The sequence below is a fragment of the Opisthorchis viverrini genome, assembly GCF_000715545.1.
Source record: "Opisthorchis viverrini unplaced genomic scaffold opera_v5_119, whole genome shotgun sequence".
Lineage (NCBI taxonomy): Eukaryota > Metazoa > Platyhelminthes > Trematoda > Opisthorchiida > Opisthorchiidae > Opisthorchis > Opisthorchis viverrini.
Window position 1 is genome coordinate 473,512 of NW_008751775.1, and position 16,670 is coordinate 490,181.

At 46.1% G+C, this 16,670-nt stretch overlaps 1 protein-coding gene across 1 annotated transcript in view; it reads right to left on the minus strand.

Moving 5' to 3' along the window:
* Positions 1-10,019: 10,019 nt before the first annotated feature.
* Positions 10,020-16,670, minus strand: part of T265_13921 (hypothetical protein) — a gene marked incomplete at both ends in the record, with an annotated part of 32,792 nt that continues 26,141 nt past the window's right edge. The window contains 5 exon segments of the mRNA XM_009171162.1: positions 10,020-10,343; positions 11,102-11,336; positions 14,341-14,531; positions 14,988-15,050; positions 15,069-15,288. Of these exon segments, the coding sequence (XP_009169426.1) occupies positions 10,195-10,343; positions 11,102-11,336; positions 14,341-14,531; positions 14,988-15,050; positions 15,069-15,288 (858 nt within the window).

Genomic DNA, 16,670 nt, shown 5'->3' on the forward strand with positions numbered 1-16,670 from the left:
CCTTGAGTTGCCCCGTATAGTTCGAGTTTGTGGAGCAAAGGGACTTGTGAGACTTGATCAAATGCCTTTAAGAGTTCGGAAAAAACGGCGATCGTTACGGATCCTTCATACTTAGCCGTAAATATGAGAATGTTCTTTAAGTAAGAACAGTTTTGCGAGAATCCTGATTCGAAATGGGGATGCAAAATTACAATATGTGAGGTGATTTAAGATAGCAAGAATCAAAATGCATTCCATCATCCTGCACGATGCGCTACTGAGTGTGATGGGCCTGTAGCTCTCAGGCGATAGTTGGTCACCAGTTTCGTAGTCTGGCTTAAAAATCGTTTCTTCCAAGCAGAGGGGAAGTTGTCTTTGTCGAGCGACTGACATATCAAGTTAAGACAAGTCAGGATCGACACGATTTGACGGTGGCGGACATATAGTTGTCTGGCTACCCAATAAGTTAGATTACCAGGAGTGTGTGGCAAAGAAATAAAAATAATAAAGCTTGTTTGGGTATACAGTAATAAAGAGATCAGATGAAATAGGCTCACTAGCAATTGTTCTTTCTAAAATAGTTCGTCGTTGGCCAAGGTCAGTGAATAAACAATAATCCAAGCATGGATGTCCACGGGTCTTATTCCGAACAGTTCCCACATATAATAGATTCCAAAGATGGTCTGAAATGTTCTGATACCAGAGTTAGTACATGAGACTCGCGAACGACCGCTGCAAGCTTGAGCGAAGTCAGAAGAGAGAGTCGAAGCACGTGACCACGTTTTTATTCTGTGAAATTGTACAAGTACGCGTTTTTGTGATTTTTCGCATTCAAACAAAAAACGATTATACAATTGATGAAATGCATAGTGTTATAATGGATGTAAAATAAAGGTACAAAACGCCACGGACAAAAACTGAAAAGAGGGCCGAAAAGAAGTATGCTGCCTCACGCATGATGACAAAACTTCAAGTTACGAAAAGCGGGGAACTAGGTCAACGAATCTGGTGCGACAGCAGGTGTGCCGAGGTCTGGCCGGTCAACTGGATCTAAAGTTTATAACCACCGATGGGGCCCTGAACTGTTTGGCTTATGGCCAAGGTCATAAAAAACGTAAGTGGTGATGGTGAAATATAGACATCACCTATACGCACAAATGGTAGTAAGACTGCCAGAGCCTCGGGGTACATCTGTAGAGACTGACTAATGTCGTTGGAGTGGGGCTAAGTGTGAAATATCAGAGCGAAAGGGAGTCGATGCTACAGCGCCACACGGAATTCGAAGTGCACAGAAAATGACTGACTTTGTGAGCCTTGTGACCGACTTTGCATAGAACGAAAGTCAACGAGTTGTTTACGTCCGAACGGGAGGTACAGCAACTCGGGTGAACGCAGCCCGTGGGCGGCTGGAACTAGGTGAAGAGTTTATTCACAGCTTTAGGTAAATAAAGCATAGGTAAAGAGGCATCGTAAGGAGCAGAAAGTGAATAGCTTAAGGTCTGTCATCAGAGTGGATATAACAGTCCCACGCCATCATTGCGCCGACGTACTTCGGTTTCTGGACTTCCCCGTGCCGGTCTTCAAGATTGCCTCAGCCGGTCAATGGATGCGCATTTCTGTGTCAGCTGGATCTGTGTTAGACGAGAACACAGACAGAGTCAGACCGATGCAGATTCGCGCACGATTTGTGATCAGTAGGAGATATATGTGGGTGTAGACCGGAGACAAGGTAAATGGAGGAAGGAGGAAGAAAGAAAAAAGCGGAGGCCATGGTCTCAGAAGTGACTTCACATACGTTCGTCGAGAAATTGATGGCTGTATCCTTTTCATATTTCACGGCATTTGAGAAGCTGTCGAATCAATACATGAAGGATAACTATCTGGTATTTGTGCGTTTATCTGATACTCGAAACTCCAACGCTGCTTTGCATTACCAACAGTTTTCCTATAGTTGCTGCGGGCGGCTTGCAAGGCAAATGTAAAGTCGGGCAGTCCCAAGAAATCTGTGATCTGGACATGTTTTTTTATTAAAAACGGTACTCGAAGCACTGGCTGTCAGGTGCGCTTTTGTATAAGAAGGTGGGAGAACCATCTTACCGTCGCCCCTTATTATCCTAGACCAGGTCAGCTGAGTTCGTTCAGCTGTCCGCCATGATCGGCGTAGTTTCCATGTGGCTAGCTAATCAGGCATCGTCAATCCCCAGCCGTACGTCACTCGAGCGCGTCAGCTAGGTTGGTTTAGTTGTCCGCTGTGATCGCCGCCATGATCCTCATGGCATGTCTCCTTAATAACAGTGGAGAACTCTGTCGCTTAACAAAAAAATTGCCGGGCATTCCCAGCAATAATGAGCAATGCTTCTGCGATTCAAACTCGCAATAGCAGTTATCGAACAAAAATCATTTAAAGAAGGGGTGCCCCCTCCTATATTTCGCATCCATAATAGCCAAGCAGTTTCTGAAATTTTCAGTGAATTATTTCAGCTTCAAAGCTACCTTAATTATCCGTTCATGGTAAGTCAAGAAACTTTTCCGCTATTCGCGATTTTTATTTCATTGGGAAACATTCACATTACGTGATGTTCATTGACCTTGGAGATTCGCTCACGTAAACAAATCGCCAATGCGGATAAGTTGCATGATGATTCATCGTACAAGGACGTTCTAAAATATGAAGTGGCTACCATGAACATGTCGCACCTTTTGAGGAATTCATTCCATCGTGCAAATACTGAGCAGCGTGTTCCAACCCTATTCAACTGAACCAAGATGCATTGTAAAATCAAAGTCGAACAAGAAAAAGGAGCGGTGACCTTGTCGGGCAGTCCAACGCAATGGCTAGCCAAGAGCCTCTTTTGAAGACGCTCACGAGGTCAACGCCAGCGTAGCTCCACCAGAGAAGGGTAAGTCGTTCGCATATCGAAACCTTTGCGCAAATGACCACGAGGCATTTATTTAGCATGGAATAACAATCAATTACAAGTATGTAAACACGTTGTAAAAACTTCTGCAGACGAAACGGAAGGCTCAATGCGACGAAGGAAACAAACGCTATCTCTAAACATCAGTGTAACGACTGCGGCAAACGTTAGGTTGTCCAGGCTTAAAGAAAACTTCGCACGAATAAAACTTGGCCAGCACAAGACATGACCTAGTATCGTCTGTTCCAATCCACAACAGTAGAGAACATCATTCAAGTGGGATACTTGCTCACTTAGGGAAGTATTGGGAACTATAGCTTGCTGAGATCTAGTACCCCACGCAGGCATCCTTCAATGAAAACGCTGATACCCGCAGTCTGTCAGTCGCTACGAACAGAGAGACTACACGGTCACGAGACTCTTAACAGCATGAAAAATTGAACAGACAGAAAAATTGAATAGACGGCCATCAAATCGCCTGGCTAGGTGGAACAGAAGCATACTACAAAGCAAGAAGGAAACGGTCCGATCATGACGATAGAGCAGAACTTTCGATTTGGAGGCTCCATAGGGACCAAACAACGAGACTAGGACGCAGTTCAGAATACAAGCTGACCAACCGACATGTTCAGAGTCATTACCTGCTGATTAGAAACTATGTAAGCACGAATAGAAGAAAAACTTTCAAACCAAACCTTCAACCGACGATATAAGCTTATTTGGCGACAAAAATTTTGCAATCCAACTACGAAGTTCGGCGAGCAGACAAACATCCAAGCAAGGGGCGGTATCTTGTGCCTATGTGGAGCTCAGCACAAGGGAAGCAGGAGGCCACGTTGGTCTTGTACTTCAATGGCATTACGATGGTAACGTTAGCCAGTCCTTGATTGCTGGGCAACTGAGCACAAATCTACTTCTATCCTCTATCACTCTGTCACCTGTTACCACCGCACTCTGTAACATCACAACATCACCAGGCTGAAGTGATCTCGTCTAATTCTTTCCTCTTCCTAAGCTTCAGTCTTCGGCAGTAAGTGCTTCAAAAGCCCTGTATGTTCGTTATCTACCCCACAGAGTATGTGCCTTACATCTAAAGGGATCGCCGCTTGTAAGACTGCCCCATTTCCGCGCAATCCTGAGTACGCACAGGCTCCACCAGCCATGTTTCTATCCTGAATGTTCTGTTGTGACCATGCGTGACGGTATACCACCCACAGGCTGGAAATTATTCAGATATTCTTGGCTCAGAGTTTTTCAGAAGTTCCGCCATAAACTATAATGCAAACTCATATAGCATTGATGCTAGCGAGCACTTCATATCAGAGTTCACAGCGTTGAGCATAGCAGCNCTATAATGCAAACTCATATAGCATTGATGCTAGCGAGCACTTCACATCAGAGTTCACAGCGTTGAGCATAGCAGCACAGTAGGGAAAGCTTCAGTCACGCTGGGGGCTTCATAAGAACATGGAAGCGTTTTTAGCAGCAGATTTATAAGGTCAGCCGTCACTGGATACTATTCTGCTTCTCAGAAGAAGTTGCAGCCTGAAACCTTCGTCAATTCGCTGAATAGACCTGACTTTGTCTGGTTCTCACGAACGCTTTTAATTGTGGACGGGACACCTGTTGCATGGCTGAATTCCGCTCGATGACACGCTGGAAGCTTCAGAAGTGGAGGCAACATTTAGCCATGAAATACATTGATCGACACACCTAAGTATATCGCGAGGCAAACGTAACCATCAACGACGTAAGTCTGCCCTTGGGTAGAATAAGGACGCATGGGCCGTTTTGTGATTTCCCGAATTCCCGTGTGAGAATACCTATGAGGTTTATCGGTTTATCACGTGACATGGTGATATCTGGAATCTGCTTTTCTCAATTTATTGAAATATGACGGGGTAAACAGGGAAGGTGTTGGACGATAAGGCTGTGTACGCGCAACACATGGTCAAAATAGGGAGCGAAATTCGATGCAAGATGCGAATTTACTCCATTCGTGACAGGCCACATAAACATAAAACTTCCTAGCGAGGTGCCGTGTGTTTTCGGCAAAATGGTTAAGCTTATTTCTTTTTCTAGAAGAGTTTTGAAGAACATAGAATGTCCGTGCTCCTCAGCTATTGCAAATTCGTGCTCTACATTACACGATGGACAGGAAAGTAGCCAGAGATCAACGCACGGCCGAAAGTGTTATAATTGGCTTCCGTTTATCCCAAACACCTCCGTGGAAACCTGTCGTGAACCAACAACAATAAGTGGCAGATTTCCCATTTGTTTTAGCAGCTCGTGGTTGACTTGGTTCACATCTATCTAGCATGACAACGTTTTGGTTCCATACCAAGTTTCATCTGTTTCCGCCCCGTCTAAGGATTATCATCGTCCAGTTATTGATGATGAGATCTCGTCTCCTCCTGCCCTCCGATTCACTCATGTGTCCGCTACAATTTTTTCGATGCGTGCCCTGGCTTGCCGGGAGATCGAAACCAGGGCAAACGGATAACAGGTGAGTGCATCTTCCACTGTATCAGACTGACTTCACCGGTGCCCATGTCTTTGTACTTCATTCTGGTTGCGCTTGGCTTGAGAGTGTCTGTTGTGTTTTTAGTTCAAACGGCGCAAAGTGTGCGATTTAGCCTGTTTTATTACGCTTATTTTTTGTTGGACTGCCGAATAACGGTTGAAGGTATATCCGTTTATGCACCGTTTCTGCTAATCTGGAACTACATACGAACATACTGACACCCATCCGTGCCGTTATCCACGTAGGCCGCTCACTTTCGCCTCACGGTGGTCCTTATCCGTACGATCACATGTTGGTACATCCCTGTCAATGCTTCCAGAAAGTCCTGCTGCCTCACTGACTCTTTTCTGCTGATATCGATTACGGTGATGTCAACTATACGTTCTACCTAGTTCGTGATATTTATTAACCACTTCGTCCATGGAACCAGTCATCATCCAGCTTTTAATACTGTCCAGCGCCTACTGAAAACCCACTGCGTACAGTACGAAGGCTGCAACAACCCTAGAAGATCCTAAGCCACCGGGACTACACACTCACTCCACTGGATATGGATCTAGCCGTTTAACTGATGAAGTTTGAGTAATCCCGTCAGTCAGGAGATAAACGGCGTAGTAGTCAATCATGCCGTTGGAACTTCCCAGGGAAGGCTGTTTCGTAGGCCACGGTATGTTGGGGATAACTTTTATTCCGGTGGCACTTGTCATGAAGATTAGAAATGCGAGCAAGGCTCAGCAGGCTTGGAAGTGTCGCATCTACCGCAGAGCACTGTTATTGAATACGTTGGATAAACTGATTCGGATACGCTTTTTGTCTTCAAAGAACCCCAGTGCATAGAATATGTTTGGTGTGTTGACGGATGCAGGCCAGGCCGCCAATTGAGCTGTTGATGATACGCTGGATATCTATGGAGTGTTCATTTACCCGAAAGAATTTTAGAAAGACGAACGGAGTTATGTCCACGGGGTTGGTGACTTTAATGTGTCAGTTCTAACGGTGTGCGCGCACAAAGGCGATGCGTGCTGAAGACGGTAGAACCAACCAAAGCCGTTATTTAGTCACGAATGTGCGGCACCAGATAACGGTACTCTAGCCATTTGGGAGCGTCTATAATTTTGGTATGCTCTGAAATTTGTAGAACTCATATGGAGTGGCGGCGTCCATGCAGAGTTAGGCGGTCGGCTGATACCCATTTGGAACATATTATGGGATTGTTGGTCGGTGACACTTAAATGAAATTCCTTGGAGGCGTGCAAACACAGGGACAATAATACGAATATCGTGCTCAACGCCAGTGACTTAGAAGACTGGGATGGTCGGCTCAGGGTTCCGTGATCTATAAGGAGAGACTCAGGTCGCAGAACGCTTTCCAGTGGATCAAAAAGGGACTTAGACAATCGAATATTGAGCAGGTGCATGTGATTGCCTGAACCTGCGAGGCCCTGCCGTGGGGATGTGTGGCTAGCCCAAAGTGGTCTAAGGAAGTCAACTCAATAATTTTCTTGGGTACTTTCGCAAAAATAGACAATATAATGAATTAGAAGTGAAAACCGATGCTGAGGGTCAAATGTCAGCACCCGTAGATGGAGATAACAGGTATCTTGGGGGTTGGGATTCGCTACTCCGATGATCCTCTTGGTCTACCAAGAAATCTTAACCAGTGTTCCCCTCTCAAACACAAAGCAAGTTACTTAACCATGGGTTTGGTCCCCTTCGCCAACTAAAATTTTACTTTTCCAAAGACATGCTCTGATAGTTAGAGAGGGGTTCAAACTTTCATGCATTACCCTCGAAAAATTGATGATACCAAAAAGTCTATGACTGCGGCGGAAGCGGTTGCTTTGTCTTTCTTATCGAAGCCCTGGTTGTCTGAATTCAGCTATTGCCCAAAGCAACGAGTCGTCGAAAGAGCTGAGGGCGACTGGTTTGGCTGCCAGATAACGTCTACCTATTTGGGTGACCCCATTGACATCACCATGGCTCCCCCACACACCCTAGGTTAGTTCAACAAAAGTATATTCTCTAGACAGAAAGGACAAATCGCCATTGATCCTCTCTGAAAAACATCTAAGCAGGGCTGTCACAAAAAATACTCTGGTGAGGCCATGTCGCCTGCCCGTCACCGTTGTAACGCAACAGGCGGGTTGTCGTCCTATCCTTAGGCTTTGATGTGTCATTCTTCAGGCATGGTTGTGTCTAATAGGAGCGCATCCCCAAGGCGGACAAGAGATTGCGTGTGAGTGAGTTTATTGCCACATCGCAGGAGTCTAGGATAGTAAAATTGGGAACGCCGCCAGCGTGGAAGTAAACATCGTGTCTTGCTTTGGATGTCAATACCAGTAAACAGTGCCTCCCCTTGTGTGGACCGGATTTCCGGATCATCGGGTGAATTCCGGAGCCTCTGTGTGCACAAAGGCCATCATATATCGTATCAGCTACATCGGATCAGTGCAGGGAGTCTATTGTACCCACAGGATAAATGTCGAACGATAAAAACGAGTCAGACCTTGCAAGCTTCGGCGAAAGCCACGATTCTGCGTATCAATCCATGGATCTGTAAAAAATTGAGGCATGTTGGCATAAGCAAATTTGGCGAAATATATATGGGGGAACTCACTAATTTTCGGCTCGTCACTAAATAATTTGATGCTTCAAAATTCGACCATGAAAACAACGGTAAACAGTCTCCAGAATACATTCTTTGTGTTGCTCGACCGATTGTTCGGCAGCAGCAGAATGGTGTAAAGCTGTCGTACGGAATTTATTACCGAATGAGCGCGAGAACGTGAGCCAAAGCATGGAACCTAATGGCAGATGGCAATCGCGCCGTACTCCGAGAAGCTTCCCGTCGACGTAAATAAACAAGTTCAGTTCAGATGAGGGCGGTTCACGCTGCAAAAATTACACGAATGCGGCTTGTTCTGATTACTGTAGGGTGCCTTGGCTTGCGCAAAATGCTCGATGGATTTAGGGACAATATTTCCTTGGAAAAATCACTACAAGATTACCGGCGACTTATAAAACTATGCATAGACGATGCTATATCCGGCGTCATAATAAGTAAAACGCCATGTCTTGACCATGGGCTCTCTTCCGTTACGTCCATGACAACTTTCCTACCCACCGGTTGACTCTTCGCCGTTGATGGCAGTATCGTTTGCGTATATTATTCCGATTGCATCAAAAGACGCAGCACATGAAATTCTGTCGTTAGTTCAACAGGCTCGCGTGTCTAAAACAGATTGTCCATCAACTGGAGACCATAGCAGCCCCAAGACTTTGATGAGCGTTTAGTCCGGGTTTTAAGTGCACTTTTCCCTCCAGTTGTGAATTCATCTACTTGTCAAGATGCACCCAGTGACTGTCATGATAGCAGAATTTGCACCAGGTCTTCTGGGTTTGGGTAGTCGAGTAACCAAATGCGCTAAGTCGATTGTGGTTGTCCAGGCCGGCGTTGCTTGAAAATTCAGCATGGATACTACATCCTGTTCTTTTATGCGGACGATGGGGTTCTCCCCGTCAAGAGCGCTATAAACAGTCTGATAGCATGGCAAGTGGTCTTATTCTCACAAACAAGTTCAGAATCATGACGGCGCCCGCAGACGAACGTACGCCTCACAAGATTGGCGCACGATACCTTGGTTGCTACCGGAGGTAACGACCATTCTCCGAAGTTACGCATGATGAACAGTTCATTAATTTCGTGCCTATTCTCATAACTTCGGTCACACACCGGTTGATGGGCCATTTGAACGCGACATCCTGGAATCCAATGCATGCACTGTTCTTGCTTGAGCCCCAAGAAATACACGGACGACGCCGTGCGAACGTAGTTACGAAAGCAAGTCACCCACAGTCGAGTGTTGGTTGGTCCAACTCAGAAACAGCTAACCTTGATGTGGATGTTACCTTCATTTTGTGACGGTCCCCGAGATGACCCCACCACACAGATTGAAACTCTTATGGAGTCTCCTGGACCATTTGTCAATAAGTTGGTCACGACCTTCTCAGATTAATGGTGAATGGCCTGTGTGCATTTTCTCGCGAGAAGTATATTTACACACCCGCCATGTTTTGTAGGGGATTATAGGGCCTGCTGGTCCGCTATTATAGCCTAGAGGACAGGGGATGACTCCAGTCACACGACTTTACTGTCTCTCAGGTGCAGCCGAGTACAAGTGTCAATAAAAAGCAAAAACTAACCGTCCAGCTGTAACATTATGCCACCCAAAGAAAGCACGAGGGCTGGGATACTGCTAGTTTGCCCGTATCTAGACAGAAGCCGAGATGCGAGGGCCGGACTCGAACCACGGGTCTTCCGGTCAGTAAGTTGGCGCCCTAACCACTGAGCCATCTCGCCCTACAAGTGTTGAGCACCTGCTGCTAAGTCTTCCAGTTTGAATACAGTATGATAGAATATACCGACTCAGAAAATCAATGCAGCTAAATTGCAACGCACACTGGCACTTCCAGAAGAAGAATGCCCAAGTCGGGAATTCGCACTCCAGTGTCCACGAAAGCGGTCCTTTTTGTACTGTACCATAGGTCTACATAACTGACCCAGTAAGGAAACGCCAAAGTTCCATCAACAAGACAACATGACTGTGAACTAAGCACGAATATTGCAGAAATTCAGCAAATACCGACATCACAAAAACGGATTATGTACAAAACTAAAAGTAAAAATCGTTCCTGATGAGAACATTGTGCATAATTCTCAGTTTGAATAAAGGGTAGTTACTTGACATGACACAGCAAAGCAAAAAGGGTACATCATTGAACAAGGCGTCGTTTCGGGTCAAAGAGAAAGCGCTTGAATTCCAACACTACACAAAAGTTACACCGAGAAGTATCTGACGGTATTTCCGCTTTCTTCCCAGATTTACGCGCAAAACATCGCACCACCGCTTCAGGCAGGTCATCTGAAAAAAGGGGAAATGAAATCGAGTGAGGACTGGTCATCTGGAGGATGTCATCGGTTTGGTTGCTACCTGAAGAATAAAACAAACCAGCATGCAGGATAATGAATGCATTGTGGTCAGAGTAAAACCTTATTGACGTGACCGATGGAAAGCTGTCGCTCCGGAGGAGTGGAAAGTGTAGAGGAGCATAATCCGATAGTGTTCCGTCAGTTAAAATACATGTGGTGGGCCATTCGGATTTGCTTCTGGGTGCAAAGGAGAAATAGTGTGGTTGGTCATGTCGGGGCGAAATGGTCCGGTTTTCCCAAAGAGAAAAATGGAAATGCGACCGACCATAAGTGATGAGAGGGGCATGTAAAGCTGTGCTGTAGATGAGGTTATTGTATTTGGTATCAAGCCTATTGGAGGCTGTGAAGAAAATGCCACCGGATCAGATCTAAGATAATGAAGTAGTGGGAAAAACCTGAGACGACTCAGTGGTTATTGCTCAAATGTACTGACCAGAAGATCCATGGTTCGAACCCGAACTCTTTATCTCGACTTCCCCTGTTTAGGATGGGCAACCTGGAATTATTCCAATCCTCGTGCTTTCTTCTGGTGGTATGCCGATTAGGCACCGAACGGGGTGCTCCAACTGAACAATTTGATTCGAAAACGACACAGATTAAACAAATGGCCAGACACCGTTTGCTCAGCAGCAATTCCCGAAAAAAACGTGTTCTCCTCTGACGCTACACATCATGTGAAGGATGACTCACCGTCCAGTACCAGCCGACATTTCCCACTTTGCCCAAAGCTCGATTCGATGCGTCCAGTGCACAACCGACGTGGTTCCCCTGAATCCCCATCACCAGGTGCATCTTGTTCGACATGCGCACGTAGACCGACAAAGACATCCCAGTTTGTCTCGCGTTTGAACAGCCCACGAACCACACAAGTGCGCGAATCCATGACTCGATCAATCTGTCCACGTCTGGTTTTGCACCTGTAAACCTGATGATTGAAAATGCAAAGGTGAAGTCACGTGACGATCAGGTGAAACAATGGACATATCAAAGTTTTCGAGATCAAGGTCACACTGTTGTAGTTCAGAAGGATAAACCTTCGACATACACTCAAAAGCACATGTCGCTAAATCGAAAATCAACCTGTTCGGGACGGTTTACAAAATAGCCATTGTAAAATGCAGTAAGTAGGCAGGGCGTTACATGAGGAAACCGGTTTCCTCACGAATCTGGCGCGTTCTTGTTCTATGTGGTCCCGTATCTATGCTGGCTCAGTATTTTGCCATAAATAAATAAATGTAACGCCGTTTATACGCACTAACCACTTGTCCATTCCAGGAAATCAATGAATACACTTAATCCTTTTTCGAGACTGCGCCCGATGATGATGTTTCAACTACATTACTCCTATCAGTAGTACATAAGCAGCCTGCGCACCTGAGCCAGTTAAAACGGAACTAAAAGATGAAAAATAAGACAGTCGTTCGACTGTAATACCTTTTTGGTACCTAGCTAGCATTCCACACAAAGGAAGCATGAGGGATGGAGTGCTGCCAGGTTGCCCGAGCCTAGTCGGGGGAAGTCGATAGGCAGAGGGTTCGAACCACGGACCTTCCGGTCAGTGAGCCATTTCGCCCCAGCTAAAACGGAACTGTGAGAAACAGGCCCGGGGAATGTAGAACGATTACCTTCTCGCGAACCAAGCGTAATTTATGGTAATACTACTGCTATTGAGTTAAGATCGTTCCAGGTGGTCGGTCCACCTGAATGAACCTTAATCAGTTTTAGGATGAAACGGACACCTGGTTGTTGTCGCAAGTTGTCAGGCAAGTACAACCCTCAATTTTAAATGCTATAAGTACTGTACTGTGAGCTTATCACACAATCAGGCAAGTTTTCGGCTTCGACAACACCACAACCACCTCGTCACAGCTGGTTTTGTCCTGAGAGGAAAAGAAGGGTTAGGTGGTGATGACCTTGAGATTCACGCACGGGAGGCCTAAATTTGGCCCAAAACACTCCGCAATTGAGCTTTAAATTACACCACTTCGCAATTTCCTACCAGGGACCCCGAAAACTAACCTCTCCAATGCTATTCAATTGTGTTGGGTCACGGGCTTCTCTCGGTGTCTAACGGATCACACACACAGCCCGACCGTTTGTACAGAAGTGCACTCCGATTTACCAGCTTCCGCAAATTAGTGAAAATAAATTTTCCACGGAAGGAAAACGGGAACGCATATCAGTTCAACCCATGCAATGCGAAGCGATTGAGGTGAATATCGGAGAATATGAAGTCAGACTGCGCCTTGTAAAAACCAAACTGATTTGCAAATGAGTGTATTTCTTGAAAACAGTCCAATGTGGGTTCAAGTAGAACATAAGGTTGACGGAAACTCGGGGGCTGCGTCTACTCGATGAGCCCCAAGGAGGGCGAAACCGGTCGTGGGCTGTCGAAGAGTTTTCAGCAATCTTGTGAATAGTTTCCTTCATGAAAATATACTGCGATATCTCGAATATCGTGCCAAATGAAACATGAGGCGGTCTGTGTGCAGCACACTCAGTTGTATAATATCATAAACGGGAGATTCAGTTGAGTCTCTACCGAATTGATTGCAAATGAGCGTATTTCTCGAAAACTTTAATAACCTTAAGAAAACTCTCTGAAAAAGGTCGCTTCCAACGAATATTGGGGCCACTTGTCACAAAATCGGGATGTTTCCTTCGACAAGGCAAACTACATACTACTTCTGACAATTCGTGTGTTTCAGTTTCACCAATTCAAAGAATTCTGAATCGAAAAAAGTCATACAGTTAGAGAATGTGACCGGGCCACTTGAGGTCGCTGTCACCCGAACACAATTTCGTTTCCTAAATTAAATCGAACAGATTCCCAATTCTCAGACTTTCTACTGTGGAAAATTCACAGATGTTTCTAGGAATGAGCAAATGCACGGAGGAAGGCTGCGTCAACGTTTTGGTCGGTGACCAAATCACTAGCTGACGGCTTATCGATGAGTTGGTGTAAACATAAGCTAGTTCAACTAACCCAAAATCATTGCTTGTTGTTGGCTGGCACGTCGCCAAAGTGGCATGCCCAGGGCAGCCAACATGACCGACCGCCATTCGGCTCCTGAGACGTAGAGTTGACGTTAAGCCATTTGCTGACGGTGCGCCAAGTCGCGGTTCAAACCAAAGTCAGCAGGTGTGGAAGGTCAAAGGGGTAAAAAAATATGTCCAGCTCTAACACCCTTCCGGTGCCTAGCTCCTATGCCACCTGAAGGAAGCACGAGGGTTGGGATACTGCCAGGTTGCCCAAGCCTAGATAGGGGAAGTCGAGAGGCGGAGGTCGGATTATAACCATGGCCCTTCCGGTCAGTAAATTCGAGGTCTAACCACTTGAGCCATCTAGCCCCAGAAACGAAATGCCTGTGGGGTAGTTGCCAAGAAAAGATGAGGGAACGTCGGTACGGCGTTTGGCTGGCTCGTTCCAGGAGTCGAGGAGAACAAGACTGGTGTTGATGAGTCTGCTACATGCAGAGACATGCGGGTCCTTGACTCGAATGATTCGCCAGGGTGGGTAACCTGGTGGAGTAATCTTATACTTCACAAGACTCAATAACAGGACTACTTCATGAGGATTTGAAGGAAAAGATTGAACGTGAAACCAATCGATTCAGATCATCCGAGTGCTAAGGAATAGTCTCATTAGTTCGTTTGAATTGGGTTGTCGATCCTCATACAGAACATGATCAGCGTCAAGCCATCGAGTGTGGTTAGGTCGCGAAAAACTCGGCGACACTATGCCTCTCATTCTCATTAGGAACGCATCAATTCGACGCACAGCGAGTGATTGGACAAGCGAGTCTTTGGATGTCTCCCAGAGAATCGCACAACCACAGGCCAATTTTTATGAGTGGGGAGTTGAAGCACGGGAATTGTGTGTGTGCAGATTGTAAATACCCAATAATTTGCAAATAAAAGCGGCTTACACAAAGCTGTGGAAGTACTGTCTGTTTGTAGTTGGGCTCAGAAATTTGCATTTGGACTTTGCCATGGAATGCCAGGCGGCACGCGGTGGCCGAAGTGCTGTCAAGCCTGGCACCAATTACCACAGCACCGGTGTAACACACGACGGGGCGTTCAAATTCGACAAGAACCCAGACCTGGTCTTGAGCTTCAGCTGACAGGGGGGAGACATGGTGAGAACAGTGATAGTGGGCTTCTCAAGGAGGGTGGTTATGTTACGGCTCAACACGATGAAAAAAGGCAAGAAAATTCACTGCCACGGTATAAAAATACCCAGTCGGCGACCAAATTATTGTTTGGTGAGATAGTCAATGACGGTCACTAGTATATGTGTTCAAGATAACTGGTGGAAGGAACTGAGCTACCAACTAAGATCATCTTAGAAGGGCCCTAAAATGGGATAAACTGGTCACTGGATGGGGTAAAAAGCGACGAAGTCACAACAATGGTAAGCACACAGTCGAGAAGCGTCTATCCGCTTCTCAACCAGAACGACGCGGGATTCAGTGCTTGTGGTAAACTTCAATGGTCGTCTCAAACTCGCCGTGGTTTGCCCACCACAGGGAAATCCACCTGTTATAAGTAGTAGGTGATCAATGGACAGACTCACTGGGTAACTCCGATAAATACACGTAGTTCTGCTGCAAGTCCAAAGCCACTTCACTGGCTTTCGCTGTTCATTGTTCAGCACGTAGGCCGAAGAAGGTGAGCTGAGCCAGAACCGTTTCTTGACCGATGAATATGTGAAAGCGGGATTTGCTTAACACGGGATTCTTGAAGTAGGAAATCTTTCGGACTGCGCCTAGGACGCAAGCATGACACGTTTGGAGACTACCACCCGGTGTGCCAACCAGACCACGCTCCAGAAGACTGGGATCCAATTGTGGTACACATATTCCAGCTCGGTCACCCTAAAAGTGAGGCAAAATCATTTCGATTCGATCAGGACACCTGTATGGTGCTAGCTTAATCACCTGTGAAAACACGAGGCAACACTTGCATTCTCGAAAGACACTAGAAAACAGCCCCTAAAGACAAATTGATCGCATCAGAAGACAATCCAACTTGCTCTGGTGTTAGTATTGACGTCGCGATAGACTGTAGATCTATGCACTAGTGTGCGTATCGAAAAGAGAACAATTAGGGGCGCGTTCGATCGGGGATCTCGCGTTTCGAAGAGCACAGACCCAAGTTATTGTCCTCAATAACGAAGTTACATGAAATTGAACGTAAATCACGTACGTCGTTGGATGAATTCAAGGGTGCAAATGTAAGGTGACAGAATGGTACGAAGACCCATGGATCAGGGAGCTAAAAGCATTACGTCACAGCTAAAGTAAGTTGGAACTAAGCACTCCAGAAAAGAGTTGAAAGGTTGCAAAAGCCTCTTTTGAACACGAAAAGCTTGGTTACGTAGAAGACTTCCAACGGACCCTGCTATCGATAGCAGTCTTAATCCTACTGTACGTGACCGGAAAGACACACGGCATACCTCGGGAAGATGTGATGCGTTTACGCTCGCATGAGACTTTTTCCAACCATCAATCTGGGCAGCACGTGTCCTGGGCACATGACTGAATAAACATAGAAGTTGGTGGTAGAAGCTGACAGTATGTCTGTCACACAGATCTTGATGGGGGCTGGAAATCGAACTCAAGCACAGGTAAGTGGCTATGTACGTCATGTCAACACGACGCTTTGGTCTTTTACTGACACATTTTGCAATCAAGACGCCTTTGAGTGGGACATTCATATAGACACTGGCTTTCCCCGTTCTTTCTTGTACGCTACATAGTTCTAAGTGAGAATTGCTCGTTTGGGGAAAGCATGAGCTCTACAAAATTAAGTTGACATTTTGAAGGATAAAAATCCGCGCAGAAAAGCCGAGAATCGCAGTTAGCATAGTTCACTTTAATCAAATAGGGCCTAGATATTGTATGTGGGGCGAGATGGATCAAGTGGTTAGAGCGCGAATTTGCTGACCGGAAGGTCCGTGGTTCGAACCCGACCTCTGCTACTCAACTTCCCCTGTTTAGGCTTGGCCGACCTGGAAGTATCCCAGCCCTCGTGCCTCCTTCGTGTGGCATAGCAGCTAGGCACCGAAAGGGTGCTACAGCTGAACGATTATATTGTCTGTCCTGCTACAGCCTGAGTGAAAGGTACTCATTCCGAAAAATTGAAGCAGATGTGATCCTTTTGGGGGAAACGCCCTTTGTTCGGAGGTTTCCCATAAGAGAGGGGCCTCGAACGGACAACGATGAACTGTCTAAAGCTGGGAGGGTGAGCACCATAG